This window comes from Lonchura striata, chromosome 7 (assembly GCF_050655825.1).
Source record: "Lonchura striata isolate lonStrDom1 chromosome 7, ASM5065582v1, whole genome shotgun sequence".
Lineage (NCBI taxonomy): Eukaryota > Metazoa > Chordata > Aves > Passeriformes > Estrildidae > Lonchura > Lonchura striata.
In genome coordinates this window covers 25,023,944-25,045,911 of record NC_140709.1, presented here as the reverse complement: position 1 = coordinate 25,045,911, position 21,968 = coordinate 25,023,944, and the positions used below count along the sequence as shown (strand labels likewise).

The 21,968-nt window shown below is 40.5% G+C and overlaps 1 protein-coding gene across 1 annotated transcript; it reads right to left on the bottom strand.

The window, feature by feature from the left end:
* Positions 1–2,001: 2,001 nt before the first annotated feature.
* Positions 2,002–14,389, bottom strand: ICOS (inducible T cell costimulator). Its single transcript, XM_021531355.3, has 6 exons — positions 14,185–14,389; positions 8,578–8,616; positions 6,257–6,595; positions 4,695–4,804; positions 4,006–4,096; positions 2,002–3,469 (listed from the first exon to the last, which is right to left on the bottom strand). Exons 1-5 carry the CDS (start codon positions 14,261–14,263, stop codon positions 4,007–4,009), a joined length of 657 nt encoding a protein of 218 aa, XP_021387030.1. The 5' UTR covers positions 14,264–14,389; the 3' UTR covers positions 2,002–3,469; position 4,006.
* Between the last annotated feature and the right edge of the window lie 7,579 nt (positions 14,390–21,968).

Genomic DNA, 21,968 nt, shown 5'->3' with positions numbered 1-21,968 from the left:
TGTGTGCAACAGCTAAATCTTTCTTGTTGATAATCAGAGCTGATTTATCTCTTTTTAAAAATTGATCTCAAGCCATACAAGATCTTATTACTTCCAAGAGGAATTAAATAGCTCAGACATACTCATTTAGATGGAGTTCACCCCCTGACCTCTTATTCATATCTCCAGTTCATACCTGTCTACTTCATTTTGCCAGAAAAGCTGTTTAATCCTTTCTATTCCTCCCTCTTCTCCAAGCTACCCTACTCACTGAATTGAACTCCTAATCACAGAACATAAATACAAACTTTCATCTCTCAAGGAAATAGGAGGTTTTTATCTCAGTGGGTAGACTGCTATAACCATGATGGACTGGACAACTTAAGGCTATATGGAATGCCTCATTGCAGCTAAAGTCAAACAAAGGCAGAGACTTAGATCCAGCTCCCCAGTAAATCTTGTATGGGCAGAAGTCCCTACTGACCACATGGATTTATTTTTAACAAAATATTTTCATATACCTGTTTTTTTGTTTTGGGGTTTTTGCTGTATTTTTCTGCATGGCAACTTATAGATTCAAATGTGTAGGGAACTTCCCACATTATTAAGCACTTTATGAGTTATGTTGTGTGATACCTTCAGTACCAATCCTCATTTTGATTCATTTGTTTGCTTTACTCAAGTTTGGGAGCCTCTTTTCCCCAGCCTTAAATAAACTTATTAAAGCCTGTAAGAAATATGATAGAATTTAAAACTGTTTGAACTTTGAAGTCAATGAAATACCTGTACTAAGGGAAATTGGTCCTCTTAGTGTCATTTCATTCCATATCCCATATATTAGATATGAAGCTACAGTCTTAAAGCTAATCATTAAACTCCAAGAGCATTCATACTTGGCTTAATAATTCAGTTTGGGAAGATAAATTTGCAAAATACATATCAAGGTTTGCATTTCAAACCATCTCAAGATATACAGGTACTCAAATTATGATATAGTTTTCATTTATCCTTCTTCCAGAAACAGTCTTTTCCCAAAGCTGTGAATTTCCAAGATAGGTTTTACTTTTTGAAATTATGACCTGTTATAATATCAGGCTTTTTGTTTAGTCTTACTGACTGTTATTTTTTATTTTCTTTTCTTTTAATCCTTTCTTGTCACACAGTCTATAAACTTTGTTCATGGTGTTTTTATATAGTTTTTTCTTTTTCTTCTCGGTCTGTCATCCTTTATCTTCTTCCAGCTCCTTTTGATTTGGAGGTATTGTAAAATGGCAGAAAGAAATTTTAAAATGTCCCAAAATAATCTGGGACATTATAAGCATACTGCATAAGGGATTAAAGGAAAGGAAGAAGATATGAGACAATATGAAAAAATACTTTCTCATTAAAATATTAGGAAATAAACACATGCAAGCAATGTCATTACCTCACTGCCTAGAAACAGGTCCAGTTTTTTTTTGTTTTCAGTTTTTAAATATTTTTTTTCTTATGTCTTTTTCCAGTTATCCACTAAAATAGTATACAGGGATAAATTGCCCTGCACTCTCTCCCTATTGGGCTGTGGATTTTACTGAGATTAATTCTTTCACATGACATGCATGCATGAGGGTTCTTATGGACACATATGACATAATTTTAAAAAATGCTTTATTAAGAATAAAAATATCTTTTTCCAATAAGAAAGGAGTAATGGAACCTGAGACTTCCACAAGCTTTGTTATAATGAATATAAATAATTTATCTCTCCAGTGCAGGATGTATGTATTTTGAACTGCTTTGTTCAGACTTCCATCATTTGTTGTTTATCCACCTGCATCCCAAGGCAAACCTCAAGTTTTTCCTTCTTTCAGAAACTCTTTGCTTCTTGAATTTCCTTCTCAGTCTGGTGAAAGGTTCCAGAGGATAAAACTCTCCACTCTTACATAGGATCTTGCATCCAGTTCTTCTCATGGGTAGTAGATGTTAGCTATTTTCACTAATAATTTTCAAACACAGTAATGTCATCAGGTTTTTCTTTTGTTGTTGTTGTTGTTGGTTTTGGTTTTTTTAATCATGAAATCAATGTATTTATGGATGTACAGAGGTCAGCTTAGGTTGCTGGGGAGGTCAAGTAATTTGTCAAAGAATGGTGGGAGAAATTATAATGTGGCCCAATACACCAGGGTTCCCCTCTCCATCCCTGCATAGGAGCTAGTTACAACCCCCCTGAGCAGGGCTGTGTAATTGGCAGTCCCTTCCTCATTTGATGCTTTACTCATTTTCAATGTCACAGTTAGCAGTTTGCACCTGCTCTCTACAATACTTCTGTGTATCCAGGTGTTTGTGAGGAAAACCCTGTTCTTGATGTACCAGCTTATTTCCTCCTTGTCCCCATTTGCCCTATCAAATTTGAAAACAACCTTCTGTATGCCAGACAAGCAGGCTGTGGATCTCTCTCAAAAGCATCCTCTGACCAATATTTGGGGTTTTCTAATGTATCACAGAGATGTTCAGAATCAATGTACCACTCTGGTTCCAGCAGCCCAAAGGTATCTGGCAAAGATACACAGGCTGGATTCACAGCTGGCCATTTATGGTCAGAGTTTGGATGAATTTCACATGGAGCATGAAGGATTGATAATTTCATTCATACTGAAAACTCTGAGCCATTTGAGGCATGTCAAGTAACCCCTGAACTCTCTGGGGAAGTTGTAAAGGTTTCATGCCACATGGCAAGAGGAAGATAATTGCAATGCAGAGCCCATGAATATACTGGCCATAGGGACTGTGTTGTGTTTGTGCTGCAAGACATGAAGAGGAGAGATTGGGCCTCCTACTTTAGAGACTGATCTTGTAGGTTTGAACTGACCTAAGGAGCAATTGCACCCTTACAATATATCCATCTTGTAATATATTCCTCTGTTAATAACAGCATTCTGGATTTAGTTAAATAAGAGGAGCCCCAAGGTGTGAATGGCAAAGATGTATTGACAGCACAAATATAAAAAATACAAATGCACATAACTGAGGCAGAGTGTCAGAGAAGTCTCTGCTGTACTGTCTCAGGTTTTATTCCCCTGCTAAACTAACCCTAAGAGGGCATGTGCAATACATGGCAGTATGGCTGTACCACAAGGGTTGGCTTTAGAGGTAGTCTTTTTTTTTGTCTCCAGTGGAAAGTTAATCATAAAAGAGACTAGAAAATAAAAGTTATTTCTGTAGCAGCACTACAGGAATCTTACATTTTCTTCAATTAAAAGCTGACATCTTTAACTTGTTATCATTTCATGTCCGTGAATCAGTGGATCAGGCAGGGTGCCAGTTCACAAACAAGGCTAGAGCAAAACACAGCTCAGAACAGTACTACAGTGGGTGTCACATGATTGAGCACACGACCATCATGAGAGCTCAGGGAAGCTGGGAAAGGTGGGGAAATGCTGATTTCCCATTGTCCAAGTTCAAGTAGCTGCAAAACTCTTCCCAAAATTTCCATGCCACAGGCAATTTATACCTAGAATAGAAATGGAGAATCAGTTATGTGCAGCACTCAAATGTCTGAATAAGTCCTAATTCTGATTCTGTTCTGTATCCAAAACTGCTTGTGTAGTAGCTTCTGTAGGGCTTACGTAGTTAGGAAGGTCTTCATTCTCTGCAGAATATTTACCCTTAGCCAGTAACACTCATAAATCTAGAAAATCACTTCCCTGCAGAGATTTTCAGTACCATGCATCATCCCAAGAATCTGAACCGAACTGTTTCACTTCTCTTCCTCATGCATGAGATCACCGCTTAGCACAGATATGAAGCAATGGCATTTCTAGGAGCTAGCTCGCCGTTACGATTCAAAAGGTTTCCAGAGATTTGCTTTCAGTTTTGTCCTCCTTAAAGGTGGCAGCATGAACTCCATTAACAAGCTATTGTAAGAATCCCACCCTGTCACCCAGCCACCCACCAAAAATCAATGGCAGACACAGCAAGCTGTTCTTCCCCCACTAGAGAAAGCCTTGCAACAGACACAAGCAGAGGTACAGCTGGGCTTAACACTACCTCAGATTCTTGGTTTTTTAGCTGCGTTCACTGCTGCCATGGGCATGTATTCACTGTTGTACTCATGGGAGTTGGATTCACACTTCTGATTCTGCCAACAGAGAGAAAATGCCATGAATTTAATTTGCAATTGCTTACCTTTGCCACTCTTGCCTTTGTTCATTAAGTAGGGCAGTTACTCTGTTTTCAGTGGGAATGTTTAGGTCAGAATGGACATGTCAAACTCACATAGAAAACTTGGAATAAAACAAACTGAAAACTAAAAACAAACATTGCCCAAAAGAATAGCTAATGTCCTTGGTTTTTCTTCTTTCCTGAGTCAAATCTGAGTGGTTTTGCAGCAGAACAGTGCTGGAATTGCTCCACTGATGATTGTTTCCCCTTCTTAAAGAAAACAGTCAGGTGTACTGTTTATCAAAGTAATTTTGCTGACCTGTGCAGCATTTCTCCTCTTTCCTTTGGTTCCAAGCCTTTAAATCAATAAACAATTCTGTCTTAGAAAAATTAAATCTGAGCTATTGTCATCAATTACTTGAATTCCAGTGGTAAATTAACAACTCGGTCTTTTTGTCGAAAAACACAGCACTGCTGAGTATGTGCCTGTCCCACTGTCTAAATCTCATTAAATCAAGTTCCCCATCCATGACCTTCAGAAGAAGGGTTCTGCATTATCTCATATGTTTGCTTACCTTGTTCCTTAAGCAACAGGCCACAACGCAGCAGACACAGGAAATGGCAAAAATGATCACACCGATAATAATCCATAACATGAGTCCAAGTGAAAAGCAGTCCTCCTTATCTGAAAATGGGAGGGGGGGAAAAAAGTCATTATTGATAATTTTAATTTTTGCCTTCTACAGATGACTTCAATTCTTTTCCCTCTTCATATTAATAGGTTAGTAAAAGTGAACTTTGAAGAAGAATTTTGCTGAGGTCAATTGCCTCCTTGGAAAAGCGTATTCAGTAGAAAGCAGAAATTACATCTTTTCAGAAAGAAAGGGGAAACTCTTGGTATACAGTTCTGACAGCATAGACTGAAAAGAAACCAAGCCAGGTTTGAGAGTACACTGAGAAAGAAAAGAAAAAAACAGAAAAATCCCAACCTCCAACACAGTGTTTCAGATCTGAACAAGGTTTAAGCTTATATGCAGTAAGTACCACAGGTGATTTTTAAGGGCAGCCTGGTCAAAAGGAGGGTAGACTTTGTCAGTGGTGTTTGGATAGGGAGGCAAGCTGAGGTACTCAAGATTGCCCTTGCCCAGAGAAAATATAGGGTGTGAGACATTTAGAAAAAGCTCTGAGCATCTGCCTATCCATACAAATGGAAATGGACACTGCAGACAAAACCAAATGTCACAACTTGATTCTGAGAAGCTTTTGAAATACAGAGAGGATTGAGAGACAACTTGACTAAAGCATGTAATTGCTGTAGCATTTCATCTTCTATGTTTGCTTATTCCTGGTGTTGGCAGAGAGGAAAAGAAAGGAAAGGAAGGACAACAGACAGTACCATGCTGCAACTGAACTGTATGCAGAACCAAGAATTGGTGTGAGCAAAACCACCATTAACTCCTTCAGTTTAGTAAAATAAAGAGCCACTGAATGAAAGCCAGGTCACAATTAAAACCTGGGCAGTTAATCTTTCTGGAGTTAGTCCAAGCTCTTCTCAGTAAACAGCCAAAAATTCTCAACAGCTGTGGATCTCTTCTCCTCTAAGAAGGCCCTAAAGCTGAAGGTCTGCTTCACAGAGGTGAAGGTCTTCTTCACACCTCAAGGGATCCAAGAGTTCCATATACTGCTCTTAGTATGGATATTTTACAATCAATTTCCTTTAGTCCTAGGCTTTTGAAGATAGTTCTCAGAATTGATTTTTTTCCACTGGCTAGACCTAATCTTAACATTTATACTCAGCAGCTTTAAAATGGACAAGAGAAATTGCTGTTGCAGGCAGGCAAAGGAGAGACTTCACTATTCTAGAAGCTGTAGTCAAGCTAACTTGGGTGCCACCACCACTCCACATGGTTTTGCATGGCCTGCAAAACCTGCACAAGAGGATGAAGAAATATGGAGAGGATGTGCTGAGCAGTGTGCCAACACAGCTCCACTGTTACCAGCCCCCCCTGCTAAGTAGTTTTTAGCTGCCTGGTAATTATCTGTGTGAACTCTAGTCACATTCGTCACTGCAGCATAGTTATACCCAGTGTCTACTTATCAGTAAACTGAAGTGGGGGGAGAAGAGAACTAAACTTACCTTGGATGTACAAATAGGTTTCTTTCAGAGAGCATTCTATGTAAGGAGGGGGTAAGAATATCTCCAGGCAGTATGTATAAACGTCAATATGTTTTTTTTCCAGATTTTTAAGAATGAAAGTGGTGCTGCTACTTGAATTCTGTGTCTGACAGTAGGTGACATTACTCTTGGAGATAACTCTCTCTTTGTTCAGATGGAGTGCACATATTTCCTTCTTTTCATGCCCTTTGAAGAGGGTCATGCTGAATTCACTCACATTTTTGGGGTTGGGGAATGTGAAATGGAAGTTTCCATTTTCAAATTCCACCATCACCTCGCCATCAGAGACATGGGCCTGATCTGAAGACATGAAAACAATAGGCATAGTCACACATATAGCAGTGAAAATAACCCTTAAAGTGTTAAAAAACTCATTTAAACAAAACAAATGAACCATGTGATTTTAATTTAAGGCATGTAGGTATTAAGAATGGCCTAGCTGTGAAAAGCAGCCCTCACAATGAGATACCACTGCATTATTCTGATTGTGCCAGACATTACTGATAAAATAAATCAGACCTGGCCTGTTATCTGCTCTAAGGCTGGAGAGATTACTGTTGGCATTAGATCAGTGACTTTGATAATACTACTCATTACTAAAGCTACTAAACAGTGAAGTTACTAATATTACTTTAAAAATCAGTTACTAGATATTGTTGAATGGCCCCCTGGATCAAAAACTGTATAGACATATAATCCCTGCCTCAGTGTCAGATTGTCCTATTCATAGATAAAACATGTGGGGAAAAGATGGTAATGATAATAATGATCTCTGGTTTATGGTTTGTAATCTGTACCCTATTGAACATGCAATTATAAAATCATTTAGATAAGAAAAGACCCTTAAGATCATGAAGTCCAAGCATTAGCCCAGTATTGACAAGTCCACCACCAAACCATAACCCTAAGTGCCATATCAACGTGTCTTTTAAATTCCTCCAGGGGTGATGACTCTACCACTTCTCCAGGCAGCCTGTTTCAATGCTACACTGCTCTTTCAGTGAAGAAATTTTTTCTAATATCCAGTCTAAATCTCTCCTTGTGCAACTTGAGGCCATTTCTTCTTTTCTTGCCACTTTTTACTCAGGAGAAGTACCATAGTAAGCTACTTTGCTGCAGCCTCCTTTCAGGCAGGTGTAGAAAATGGCAAGTTCTCCCCTGAGCCTCCTTTTTTTAATGCTAAACACTCCCAGCTCCCTCAGCCACTCCTTTTACCAGCTCTGCTGCCTCCTCTGGACCCACTACAACACATCAATGTCTTTCCTGTAGTGAGAGACACAGGATTTGAGATGTGACCTCACCAGTGCTGAGTACAGGGTGACAGTCATTGCCCTGATATTCCTGGCCACCAAGTAATTGATACAGGCCAGGATGCCACTGGCTTTCTTGGCCACCTGGGCACACACTGGCTCATGTTCAGCTGACTGCTGACTAGGACCCTCAGGACCTTTACTAGGCGGTTTTCCAGACACTTCCCCCAGCTTGTAAGGCTGCCTGGGTTGCTGGAACCCAAGTGCAGTACTTGGCACTTGGTCTTGTTGAACCTCATCCAATTGATCTTGATCCATTGATCCAGCCTGTCCAGAGCCTAACTTGGTGTTGTCTGCAAAGTTACTGAAGGTGCACCCCTCATAGAGGTCATTGATAAAGACATTAAACAGAACTAGCCCCAAAACTGAGCCCTGGAGAACCCCACTTGTAAGCAGCCACCAGTTGGATGTAACTCTATTCACCACCACTCTCTGGGCCCAGCAACCCTGCTAATTTGATGATGTAGCTGAAACTTTAAAATGGTATGTGAATCCCAAGCTCCTATGTGACCACCTTAACAACAGGACTTGACTTGTCTTTGTGGAATAGCGATTGGAGACATGACATAACCTAATTTAATCAACCCAATTACTTAGATGGCTTTAGTACCGTTATTGCTCAGATAATAAAAGGCATAGAGGACAAATGTTACTGTGTGTGTGCACCCACATGCAGTCCAGAAATCACATTTGACCCTCCCAAAATCTCTATGAAATACTTTCAGATTTTGTGTGGCTCTCATTTTACAAACTTCTTGGAACAGGAAAGAAAGTGAACTGACTGAAGACATCTTGCTACCTCACAGCTTGACTTTGTAAAGTCAGCAACCAATAGCACAGAAAACTCCCTCAGACAAAACTATGTTAAAATGTGCAGTAAAAAATGACGGGTTTTTTTTCCTTTAAGGGCAGTATTTTCTGATGTAGAAAGTAATTTAAAACTGTAAGCCAAATTAAGCAAATGCATCTTACCTATATTTTTGCATGCACATGATGAGCAGCTGCCACCTCCTGAAAAACACAAAGTTGTTTTCTGTTTAAAATTCAAGAAGAATGATGCAGGAAAAGAGGGTTAACCATAAAATGTTAAGATGCTGAAGCTATTTTATAATTTGTATGATTATCCTATCTGATACTTTCTGTGCTACACTCTAAAGTCATATGATATGATAAAAGAATGAAATATAAAAATCAAAGTAGAAAGAAAATGCTCAGGACAAGAATCTATAAACACCTTTGCAAAGTAACACGTGTACTTTGGAAACAGAACTGACATGAAAGTAAAGCTCTTTCACCAAGATACTGAGGAAATCTGCCTGAAATAAAAAAAACATATTTTTGATCTCTCATGAGTCCTGATTTTGCAATAATCCAGCATTATACTTTTCCCAGACCAAAGTACTCATTTCCATCAATGTTCTGCTTCCCCCACTGCTTGACACAGCAAAACAAAACATCTTATAATTATCTGGATCATGTTCCAAAACATACATCAAGAAAATATTCAAGCAATGCATATGGTTTTGTTCCTTTTTCCAATAGAACCTTTCTCTTATTGTGATCTTCATTACAGAACACAGACACATTTTTAATAATTATTCTGGTTTTGTTTTTTAAGCCACTGCCTCCATCACCACACACCATGGCAACACTTTGGAATGATTTGTATGTCAGTACTGGCAACATAGCAGAGTCTGATAGTTTTCATTTGTAATTTTCCTTTTTGCAGTGCCCTAAAATTATATGTTCAGACAGATAAACAGAAAAAACTTCTATCTGCTGTTCATGTTTTCTGGTAGCCTGAGTAAGTTCTTCAGATGCTTCTTAGAATGAAATATATCTACATCAGGATTTTATGACACTAAGGAAATACAGGGCAAATACTTAAAGACTTTGATGCAGTATCCTATTCTTGTTACATCTGCATGGTAGTCTAGATAGATCCCCACGGAGCAGACCCCCCAGCTGTGCCAGGTATTGCACTGATTGCATAGTATAAATAGTCCTTTTTTCCCAAGGCACCTTTATCTTTGACATTTAGCCCGTAAATGCCCAGGAGTATAGGATCATTCTCTTTTGGGTACCTTTGTATGATCTCATCTCTTTCAGTCTTTTAGTGCTCATGCTTTTTTCCTTTTTGAATTCTTGCTCCTCAGTTACTGCCATTGGCAAGGGCACTGAAATGGATGATACTCATTTAAGATACCTTTAGTGTGACACAGAAGCTAATGGACTTCTAGAAGACACTTTGCGATGCTCAGTTAGAGAGCCGTAAAAACTGCTGTCCCTTCTTGACTGATTTACCATTTCCCTAGTCATCAAATTCTTCCTGGTTTACTGTGCACAGTCAGCACCCTTATCTAATTCTGTAACAGTTCTAATATCTGTACTTCTCTCAGGACTGTCACTTAAGTATATGACAACAGACAAGTTATTTAGCACTTTGTACCACTGGTGTGAAGCTAAGACACAGAGCAAGCACACAGCTTGGCAAGCCACAGTGAAAAAGAACTCTAAAACCACTGAAGACACAGACAGAAAGTGCAAGCCCTTAAAATTTTATATAGTCTGAAAAGATGAAAGCAAAGGTCAAATAAAGAAATAATTCTTGATGACTTATATATTGCATGAAGAAAAAAACAGTTGCTATGAGAACAGGATTTGAGATAAAGATCATTTTAAATGCTCTGTAATTTGACATCCTGTAGTTCAGTACATACCAACACATACCTCTAAAATTAGGCCAAACACCCAACAAATAATTTAAGGAAGAAAAAAACAAATCTGCAGCAGAAGTTAGGGAGTATAATGAATGTATAAACTTATGATACTTCTGAGAAGCACCTACCTGGAGTTGAAACCTCTACATTTTTATTGCTCATCTGAGAGTAAAGGTAGATGCTGACTCTCTCAGGGCAGCTACAGAGCCAAGTGCTGTGATGTCCCAGAAGAGCCTGGGACAACCCTACTCTGAGCACTAAAGTAACAACTGCAGATCTGATTTCTCTGTTTTTCTCTGGGAATAGTTTAATTTCACTGTTAGCTAATGAAATTGCCCTTTTCAACCATATGGGTTAAAATGTTTGTCAGAGATCATGGTTTTAATCCTTATTTTTAATGAAAAAGGGCAGAGAGAGGTCATTAAGCATTTAGTTCATGTGACCTTGGGGCAAGCTGAAAGATTGTTTTGTATTCTCTTCAACCCAGAAGCCTAAAATGACTATTTTCAAGGAACATTTAGTAAAGTATTTCTCTGAATGAGCATTGTGGTAAATGTGATACAATTAGTATTCTTCTGAAACAAGTGGCCATAGAGAAGAGTGTGCTTAGCATAGGATAAAGGCAGCACATTTTAGAATCAGATTAACACACAAATTAGATTAAAATACAAAATTTTCTACACGGATGACCAACAATGGGTGAGAGCTGATATAAATTTCAAACTCACTAGCTATATTGATCAGTTCCTAATTTGAATACTATCTTGAATACTAAGAAATTGCTCACTTCTCCTCCCTGTGCCTGACTGCTGATCTTCTGTCCCCATTTGTACCCATTCATTCCTAGGTAATCATATGGACCTGCAGCACTCTGTTGTTAATGGCTGGACACAACTGGATGTTTCTTGCCAGGCTCCAGTAAGAATGAATGTACATCTAGTAGGGTGTTAGATAGGAACCTGGGGTTTAAACATTCAGTAATATTGAGAGATTCCCTGACTAATTCTCCCTAATTCTACCTCAAAAATATGTGAATAGAAGTCTACATTATGGTAATGTTGAAATTGAACAGAAGAATTTCACTGGTTCAGCAGTAAAAATGCTTCGTTTTGGCTGTAAGATTTCTTTTTGTTATTTTTCATATAAAAATATTATTTGATTGCGTATAAAGTTTTGAGAAAAGAGGAGACAAATCTTTCATTTGTTTCCTAGCAGTTTCACAATGTGGAGTTGCAAGAAGTTGCTCCTGGTTCACCCGATGTGAAGCAGAGTGCCAAGACAAATATTGTGGTTTAGATATAAGTCAAATATATTAACATGTGTATGAAAGTTACATCTTGTTATGTTAAGCTCTGAAGGAGAGCTTGAGTGTGTGTACATTTGTGATAAGTGTATTTACAGTCATGTACATTTCCACCTCAATTTCATCTTTAGTGCAGAAGAAAAACCTTTTGGCAGAAGTTTGGGATTTCTATGGTAGTGTGCTTGGATACTGAGGCCAATGGAAAGTGTGTTGTTTTCATTTGAATATGATTGCAATTTTGAGCTTTCTAATTATTCCTTGTCAGACCCAGCACTATTTGAAAACACCACCAATCCATTACACATTTTGGTCCTAACAGAAGTTTAAATACCGCTTTCAATCATTTTTAAAGCTTGGGGGTTAGGCCAGGAGAATAGAACAATGTTACTTTGTTTTCTTGCTGTTTGTATGATCTGTCCCAGCTCTCAGAAAACTAACTAGCTGATAAAAAGAACAAGCATAATTTCACTTGTGTGTGTTTGCGTCTGAAGATGAGCAAGGAAATCGTAGACCCTGCCTTTAAAAAAACACATTTGCTTTGTTCATACTAAATACATAATGAAACAGCACATAGTTTTAAAGTTGCTATAGTTTTGAACTTCCAATGCACTCTGAAAGATGACATTGTCAATTTAGTGTCAGTAGTTGTATGCCTAAACTAATATGTTTCTATCTTTCAAGATCCAGGATTAAGTGAGGAAGGAGTGCTTGTGAGCAAAGCAGTAATGGCCTGATTTATTATAGAAAGGCCATCTTTAATCTGAATTATTTCTATGGTATAACTTACGTTGAGAAATAGTGAAATTCATATAAAACATGCCATGGAAAGACCAGACAGCTGATAATATTTCAGAAGCCTCTCTAAAAAATTACCATGGTTTCCTGCTGTATTGACAATAGGAGATACATAGGTGAAGAGCGATAATGCTTTGCAAATGTTGGTGTGCCAAAGTTCATGTGCAGTTCTTCATAACAAGGGCCTAAAGTGCTATGGAATTCTACCTCCAGCTCTGTACTCAAAAATCCCATTGTCTGTGTTTCTCTGTGGGTAACAGAGAAGCTCCCTGCTCTTATGAACAATTTCTTTATCACAATTGGGTTATCAATTCATAATGCACATATGTACACATATATATCACCTCCTGTGACCTATTTACATCCAGAGGTCACAAATTATGCTGAGAACACTTTAAGACAAAAAACACGAGAGATACCATTTTTTCTTACATGCAATCTCTTTCGCTTGTAATCTCCTTTGTCTAGTCCCCTGCCCAAATCCTATCCTCCATATTTGAAGGAAGGGAGAAATGCTGGTATCAGACAGAACAATTATTTGCACCCTTAAAATCACAGTTTATTTCTTCCCACTAGGAAGGGCTTTCTAGATATCTTCAGTCATGTGTAAACACATGCGGGTCAGGTATTCATGCTAAATTGACTAGGTGAGAAGTAACCAAACTGAATGTATTTTTTGTTAGTAGATTTAGGAACAACTTTCCAAGGAGAACTTCCTTTAGAGACACCAATTCAAATTACTCTTTTTTGTGATTTCCCCCATCTTTTCATTCTACCTGAAAACTCAGCCTGCTATCCATGTATTAGTTAGCCTTCAAAAATGTATCTGCATTACCTAAAGAGCTGAAAATTAGTTTTTATTTATAAGATAGCTGAAGTTCTTCCTGAAACCTCAGGAGTGCTTAAATTCTATCTCTTTTCACTAGAATTTCAGAAATAAATATTTAATAGCCCTTGGCATGACCATCAAAGGAACGTATTTAGATGGTGTTTAATAATGGTGCACACTAAATATGATGTATCATACCAATCCTTCAACAGAATATGAATGGGAAAAAAGACTCTTCTTAATCTTTTATTATCTTTATTTCCATGCTGACCCATTAATATGTGTGTTTCAGAGAGGTTACAGGTAAAGCTGTGATATTTTGCTTTGCACAGCTGGGATAAAACACTGAATCTTGTTAAATGCTACATCCATGTTTAAGGCTGGACTGAGGTTGGTGCTGTCACTGCGCACATTTTCAAACACAGTATAGGAATTCCATGCTTCCTTTTAAATCTGTGTTTCAAGCCTGCACCAAAAGGATCTCATCTACTCTTCCATGTCATTTACATTTTTCATTGTATAAAAATTCCCTGCCCAAAAGAGAGCAGGTTTAATATTAATAATTTGGTTTCTCTTTATTATTCACTGTCATGCTGCTATGAGATCTTATATCCATCAAGGGAAGCTGGCTGGAGCACTACAATCTCAACAAGTAAAGGGTAATACTGAGTGGATGAGCTAAAGAACATAAACAATGAGAACTTCTACTTTTTCGTTTCAGAGCAAACATTCTATGCTGACAGGAATTGTCTTCCCTCCAACTCTAGTGATATTGAAGTTGAGAGCAGTCTTTTTGCAGCCACTACCCTCCATTACCTCTATTCCTCCAACCCCTTGTCATCATGCCTCACCTACTGTCTCCCATCATTGGCTAAGTTAAATTCTATAGAGAGACACCTACTGCAAGGAGAAGAATCCAAAATGTTACTCACCATACAGCGCTTCAAACTGAAAGCAGAGGACACAGAAAGTTACAGCAACTGCCTTCATGCCTGCCTGACCCAGAGGCATCAGACTTCTGTCTACTGTGAAGACGGGGAAGAGCGCATGGGTAGAAAAGGAAGTGGTTTGTGGGCTCTGGGGAAGACTGCAAGATAATCAGAATGACTTTTTAATTTAACATTTGTCTCCTGACTACATTATAACTATGTCAGCATTACCTGTTGCACATACTTGGTTTAATGCTTTATTTTTTTTTCCTACTTAATTGCTGTCACAGACAGGAGGATGAGAGACTTTCTGACATTAGTTTTGATGTTCACTTTGCAAGGACTGGTTTCTGATAAAGTCTATCACAATAGAAACTGCAGTCATCTACAGTAGACTTCTGCAGATGGCCCAACTAGTATTACCTTATAATACATACATATTTGTAACTGGCAAACCTGGTTTCTCCCCACCAGTTTCAACTGGTTTTACATAACTAATGGTCCTGCTCTATGTGGAAACCACTAGTTAGTGGGGTAGGAGTCTCTCGTGTGTCCTGGTTGTGAAAATCATGGGAAGAACATGGCCAAATTGCAGAAAGATCCCTTCAGCCCTGTGATTTCTGAAAGCTTCACTGCAGCATGACTTCCATTCTGGAGATCAGGCTTGTTTTGCCTGAAGTTTCATGAGAAATTTCGTGTGGCTGTGGCTCTGTGAGAGGAGATCTGACTCAGTGCCCTAGGGCCTTAGGTCAAAAGGTTCTCTCCTGCCCTCTTCCTTTGTGCAGCACATTCTATCCTGGCCTGTTATACATCTTTATCCTGGGAATGTTTTAGGACCCTTTGTAACATGTTCTACAATCATTTAATCTTGACTGCTTATTTATGTCTATAATACAAATTTTAGTGCAGAAAATAGGCAAGAAAACCAGCTTCTAAATCATGTGTAATATATTAGATAAATGAATTTAGCATTTTTGATTGCATGAAGAGAAAAAACACAAAGGAGTGCTAGTGGTGCCTGACAGACACTGCTGGGGTTGAATTCTTGTAATGGTCAAATAATTGGAAAATAACGGGACTGTGTTACAGATTCACTGCTACTTTATACAGTGTATGTAAATCCTCATATTTTGGTTTACTCTTCTTCAAAAGGTGATTTAATGTCTCTCATTATTACTGCTAAAAATCCGTTCACATGGACATTGGCAGAGTTTTAGTTTCTTCAAATATTTCCAAAGCCCTGCAAATCTATGTCTTTTAAAAAATTACAGCCAGAAGTAAAACTGAGTCAAATCAAATGTTGATCTAAATTTTCAGCTCAAGTCTCTGGGGCCAAAATTAAGTAACTCCAAGTAGAGAAAATTTCTGCAGTATGCTTTTAGTTCTAAATCCCAAAAACATATGGAGGTTCAAACAATGATACACCTACAAAACATACATCTGACTCCTCAGATTCGCCTATGAAGTAATAAACTATGTTGGGATGTACTGAGGTTCCAGGTAGGATCATCATTTTCATCCCCTATGAAAGCTAATGGGAAGTGCTGAAAGAACAGACCAACACTCTCATGGGATATGACATTCACTGCCCCCCAGATAAATTTAAGAGTGGCCCCCAGAAAGGCCTGTAGTAAAAAGAGCTGCTGCTGCAGAGAATTAAGGGTGGAAGAGAATCATCTGTCAAGTACCCTTATGCACATCCTTGGGAGAGCATGGTGACAACACACAGCAGAGATTGAGTCCTATAAAGCCTATCACTGACTGGGAGGGCCAATAAAGGTGTTGGGGAATGTAGTACATGTGCAAAGTTTTGGCTACTTTTTTTATGAAAACAAGCTTAAAAACAATCAGTATTGTTATGGTTTCAAAATTCGCTGTCTTTCTTAAAAATGTAAACATTTTGTTAGCAAAGTAATTTTGTTAGAGAGGATTTTTTTTTTTTAACCAATATATTTATTTTGGAGCAACTTACTCCTCTCCTACCTCCCAATGACCATATCAGTTACACCAAGACAGAGATGATTAAGACACATCTATTTCACTTTTGGGGGAAGAATAGCTAGGAATATAGCTTGGCTGGTGTTCATCTCACTACAACAATCGAAGAAAGTCTCACTATCCAGTTTGTATGTGTCAAGTCCTCTCTCTTTACGATAATTATACCTTCAAGTCTACAATTACAACTTCTCCTTTTCTGCTTCTTGGCACTTGGGATGGCTGTAACAGACTGACCCCTTTATTTCCAAAGGGTCAAGCCAGAGAATACTTTGCAGTACATTTGGCAGCACTCTGAAGCTTGATCTAAACAGTGAATCGAAGGGTATTTGTTGATGAGCCAGCAGAGCTGGGGCACTCACAGCATATATTCACAAGCAAAGAGACTCAAAGTCAAGCTCTGCACTGTGTGAGGGATGCTCTCCTTCTACTCCCACACTGACAGAGACTCCTCCTCTGCCTTTCAATCTTTCCATCTTTGCCTCTCTCCCCTGTCAGCCCTTACCTACTTCACAAAGACATTGTTACTGCAATTTTGAAGTGTTTCTTCTAAATACCACAGTTGGTTACAGTTAAACACCTGGAACAAGTAGTCTGTTTCCACAGGCTTCCTACAAGTGTAACTATTTTTGCTCACAAACACGTGTTTCCTTTTTCCATCCTCACTCATTTCTCTTCTCTGTGTCTTGATTTTCACTCTCCCATCTACCTATGCCTCTCAGAGCTGACTTCTTTCCTCCTCCAACCTGACTCTCCCCCAGTCCCTGAATACCCTGCTCCTCAAGCAGTATTTTCCCTTCACCATGTGCAGTAACTCCTGCCTGGGATGTAGCTTTTCCTTCACCCCATGCCCTATTCTTTCTTTATGTCCTACTCCTAATGCTACCCTATAGTGATAATCTCCTTTGCTTCCCATCATCTTGCTTCTGACTGTTTGCAAACTGGAAAATCCTTACGTGAATTTTTGTGCCTTTAAAAATGCATTCAGTGATACACTGAGTTCCATAGAGAAATGGGCTTGTTCATCCCTTGGTCCATACACCAGTGCACTCTACTACACAGTCTTCAGTGCTTCTCCCCTCTAACTCAAAGCAACTTGGAAACCAACACTTCTGCAGTTTTCCCAAGGACACAGCAAAGAATTACCCTGTGTGTATGATGTATATTTTTCTTTGCTCTGTTTAATCACATAATTACTGTTATCACTCAAAACAATGTCCATGTTGGCAAGATGATATTGCATGGTCCACTGTGAAACCAAGGTGCAGTGAAGAATTTTATTCCATTTCACTAGCAGTTTTCCACTTCTGCTCATGCATGAGCAGTTGCCTACAGCAGTATTCTCTCCACAGAATGTTTTGTAATTCTTTCTGTAGAGAATGCTACAGTCTATCCACACAAATTATATTCCATTGTCTCCTGCTGTTTCCCATTCTTTGCTTCAATATCTGGCCTATATTCTCATGACTCTGGGTCATTCCCTCAGGGCTGAAGCAGAAAGCCTCTACACTCATGGTTTTTCATTTCCTGTCCTCCTAATTGAGAAGGGGAACAATGACTTCCACTGTTCTATTTTTAAAGTTCTGTGATGGCTTTAAATCCCCCTTCCCATCTGCACCACTCCACATTAGGTGTGTAAACAAGCTGCAGTCATTCAGGATGTAGAGATTTCAGCCGAAACACAGCTCATGTGCTCCCTCATTTGTTCTGATGCCTCCTTTGCTGATATATTGGTCTGCTTGCTCCCCCAGGCCTGTGGGCATGCTGTAATATTTTCTCCATCAGTGTGTCAGTAGAGGCAACTGGGGCTCAGCCCAGCTAGCTCACCAGCCAGGCAAACACCTCCCTGCAGAGCAGATCTAATGAGACAGTCCTCTTCGGGGTGGGATTGTGTGTGGTTTGCTTCTTGATACAAGCTCAGTTGCCACATTAATCACTTATTTTTAGGGTTTGGCTTTTTTTCCTTCAGGATGTGGGGTGTAAATAGAAAGGGCCCAGCGTTGCTCATCTGCATGTACTGGTGGTGTGGACTGCAGACCCACAGGGTGGCTGGGGAAGGTTTACTGTCTTCAACAACAACAAAGGTAATGACCATGCTCCTGCCCTTCGAGGTGTACTAGGAAGAGGGCTGTGAGCAGCAGGTACTTTTCACTGGCATATGCCAGAGTGTGCAGGAGGGCTTTAGGAAAATACAAGATTTGTAGATGGTCTATGTTCATGAGCAGTGTTCCAGAAGGAGGAGTGTATCTTCTGAAGCCATTGCAATTCCCTATGGCCAACATGCAGCTGAGTATATGGATATTCTCAGTTCAGTCAGAGAGAAAAGGTGAGAGATTTCTACCAGGTTAAGCCTGGGAAAGAGTCTGAAAGGAATGTAAACAATTATTAGCTCTCTCTCTCTGTTTATATTGTTTATAGATATGTTCTGCTACACTGACCTAAGTCCAAGTGTACCAATCATGTGAAATGCTTTTACTCTAAGACCAATCTTAGCGATCCTGGTTATAAAAGAGGAACGCTACTTGTTAATAAAGTTATTTTCTTTGCCTTCTGAACTGGAGTTCTTTCGTTCCTGTCCTGACTCAATAGCGACATGAGTGGGATTTTTTTACAGGGCCCCTTATATCTAGGTTTGGACAGGAAGTCTTTCAGAACAGATGGCAAACATGTAAAACCCAAGCAAAGTGCAAAACAGAAGACCATGACTGTAAGTGCCTGGCACTAGGGGGAGCAGTGCATGACAGATACATGGATGTGCTGGGTGATAATGGAAGTTATTCTAGGTGTGACAGTGACAAATTGTACACATTTTGTAAAATTTTCACACCCGAAGTCTTTCAAAGCTTGCAGTAGGGTGGGCACTTCTATTATGTGGTTATCTGGTCAGCTGCTTTTGAGGAGTTAGGATGAAAAGAGCTGTATTCTGTGGTGATGCTTGGGGTTTGTGGTGTGGTTTTGATCTCAGTATTGTTGTGATTACTTTTTAAAGGTAAACTCATGCTACCACTGCCTTGACAGTGTAACAAAGAGAAACTTTCTACAACAGAAACAGTCACCAAAGTTGTGATCCGTTCTTGTAGTAACAGATAAATTAAAATTTATGCTGAAAATTTCAAGGACAAGTGAAGCAGCCTAAGTCTTGGGACTTTCAGAAACACTAAGGCTGGAGACACACACATGCTTTTCCCATCTGACTTAAACTGCTTTCTCTCAATTGTCTCCAAGCCAGATTTCACTATTGTTGTTAGTGGTTAACTGGAACTAGACTTAGACAACTCAGGCCCTGATGGATTTGGGGAGTAAAAACTGAAATCACAAATGTGTAACTAAGTCTTCTCTGTTTTGTGTCTGTCATTCAGAATCTCAGAGGTTACAACCTTGGGAACAAAGTTCTTTGTACATGCAGGCCAAGGCTTCCAAAGGCAGTACTCCCACCCGCAAAGGTGAGATCCCTTGCTCCGACCAGCCTCATTCCCCTGCAGTGTCAGCCCCGGGCTCCCGCCGCAAGGGGTCGGTGAAGGATTTTCTTCTCCTTCTGCAGGAGACGCTTCCAAGAGCTGCCTTTCAGGCTGAGCTCACCTGGACGCTGTGACACGGGGGAAGCAGCACTGCTGACCCGCGGCGAAAGCGCCGCAGCCGCGGTGACCGCCCAGCCCGGCCCTGCCGCGGAGCCGCCGGACCGCGCCGGGCCCGCGGCCCTGCGGCCGCGCGGGGGCGCTGCGGGCCGGCCGGCTGAGGCGGCGAGCGGAGCCCGGGCGGCACCGCCCGGCCGACGGGGCCCGGCCGTGGGGCTGGGGCCGGGCTGTGGGATGGGGCTGTACCGTGGGGCTGGGGCCGGGCTGTGGGATGGGGCTGTACCGTGGGGCTGGGGCCGGGCTGTGGGATGGGGCTGCACCGTGAGGATGGGGCCGGGCTGTGGGATGGGGCCGTACCGTGAGGATGGGGCCGGGCTGTGGGATGGGGCCGTCCCTCCAGCCAGTGCCACACGTGGGCCCGCCCTCAGCGCGGTCTCGGCACAGCCGAGCTCCTCCGGGCAGCCCTTCAGGGCCACCCTGCGCGGCCCCGCATCGGCCCTCACGAAGGTGCAACTGCTCCCTGTGGTTTCCTAGAATCTCACACCAGCCTTTGCACGTGCAGGTGGCTTTATGTTTAAAGGGGTTTAGGGTTTTTTAAATCAGAAACAAATTCTGAAACTGCACAGCAGAGAGCAGTGCAGCGTCAGGGTCGCCAATGCCTGTGTTTGGAGGGACAGAAGAGATTTCTTAGGGCTCAGGAGGTTCTGAAAGCGTCATAGCTGAGAAGGGGGTTTGGTATTTCTTGTAGGTATTTGAACATTTGTAGGTATTTGAACACTGTTCTTGCTAATTTGATAAGAACAAGCTGTAAAAGCAATCCTTCCAGCAGGCCAGGAAAGACCAAGAGGTAATGGAGTTTGAATAGAAGTCACTTCCCAGGGCATCACTACAAGTGTGGGGCAGATGCAGTCTCAGAGGTGCTATAGTGAACACTGAAGGAGGAACTCCCCCGAGGCCCTACAGAACTCAGCAGAGTTTGCTGCCAATCAGAATAACTGAGTTAACCAACTTTAAACCTGGGACAAAATTCTCTCATGCAAGAGATAGGATGGGAGTTGACTATAAACCATTCTGACATGTTTGCTGTTTGTCCCACAGTACTTTTAACCCAGTGAACCAGAGCTTTAAAGCCTTCAGGCTCTCACTGTGAGGGAGGGGTCTAGGCACACTTCTTTCAGCTAGCTTTGATGCTGTTATCACACAAAAAGGAATTTGCAGTAATAACTAGAGTGACAAAGAGCAAAAAATAGAAATCAGATATCTATATTCTCTAGAAAACATGTGATTGAAATGACTACTCTAAAACATGACTTTAACCACAATGATCACATCGCAGATCACCATAGGATATTCTGGTGATTTGGCCTTTGCCTCTGCTTCAGGGGGACACAGCACTGGAGTAAAAGGAATGGGCTCTGCTGTTGCCAGGCTCATGTCTTGATTAGGTGCCCTGTGTCTCTAGTGCACTCTCAATACAGTTTAGGGTGGAATCTCCAAACCGGGTTCACAGTATCAGCCTGAACTCATAGTTACATTCAGGCAAGCTCCCCAGTAGCTAATACACCCTTGTGCTCAGAATAAAATCTCATCAAGCTCTGCTCAGCCTAAGCTGTTCCCAGCTAAACTTAATAGTTTAAGTTGGTCTGGGCAGATGTATAATATTTTATAGGAATGTGTAGTTCCCTGCTTGCCCACAACTGACTGAAAAGAACATGCTTTTCACATTAGGTCTCTTTGATCTCCACTCTTTGTTTGCTGGTCATTAAAAGTGAATGTTTGCTTAGGGGTCTTTCTTTGTCATTACCCCAGTAATGCTTCATTTGGGTCTGTAGCCTCATGTGATCCTGACTGAACCACAGCAAAGCACACCCATGTCCAGAGAAGAAGTCAGGCAGCCTGCAGGAGCCTGCTGCAGTAGAGCAAAGCTGGGGAAATAGAGGTGTCCATACTGTTTCTATAGATATTACAGAATACTGGATTTGCTGTCTCCTTGTCAGAATCAGATAATTGCACAACCTGAAAATTTCTGTAGATGATGAGAGTCTTTCAGGATAGCATTACCATATGTCTTTCCTCATGTTACATTCCTTACTAGGCACCCATCGACGGATACTTATCTGAGGTAAGATACTTGGCCTCTGATTTTTTGTTTTTTATTCTCAACTGGTACAGCCTTTACATTTATACTTGCATGAATTTAGATGACTGTCAGAAAAG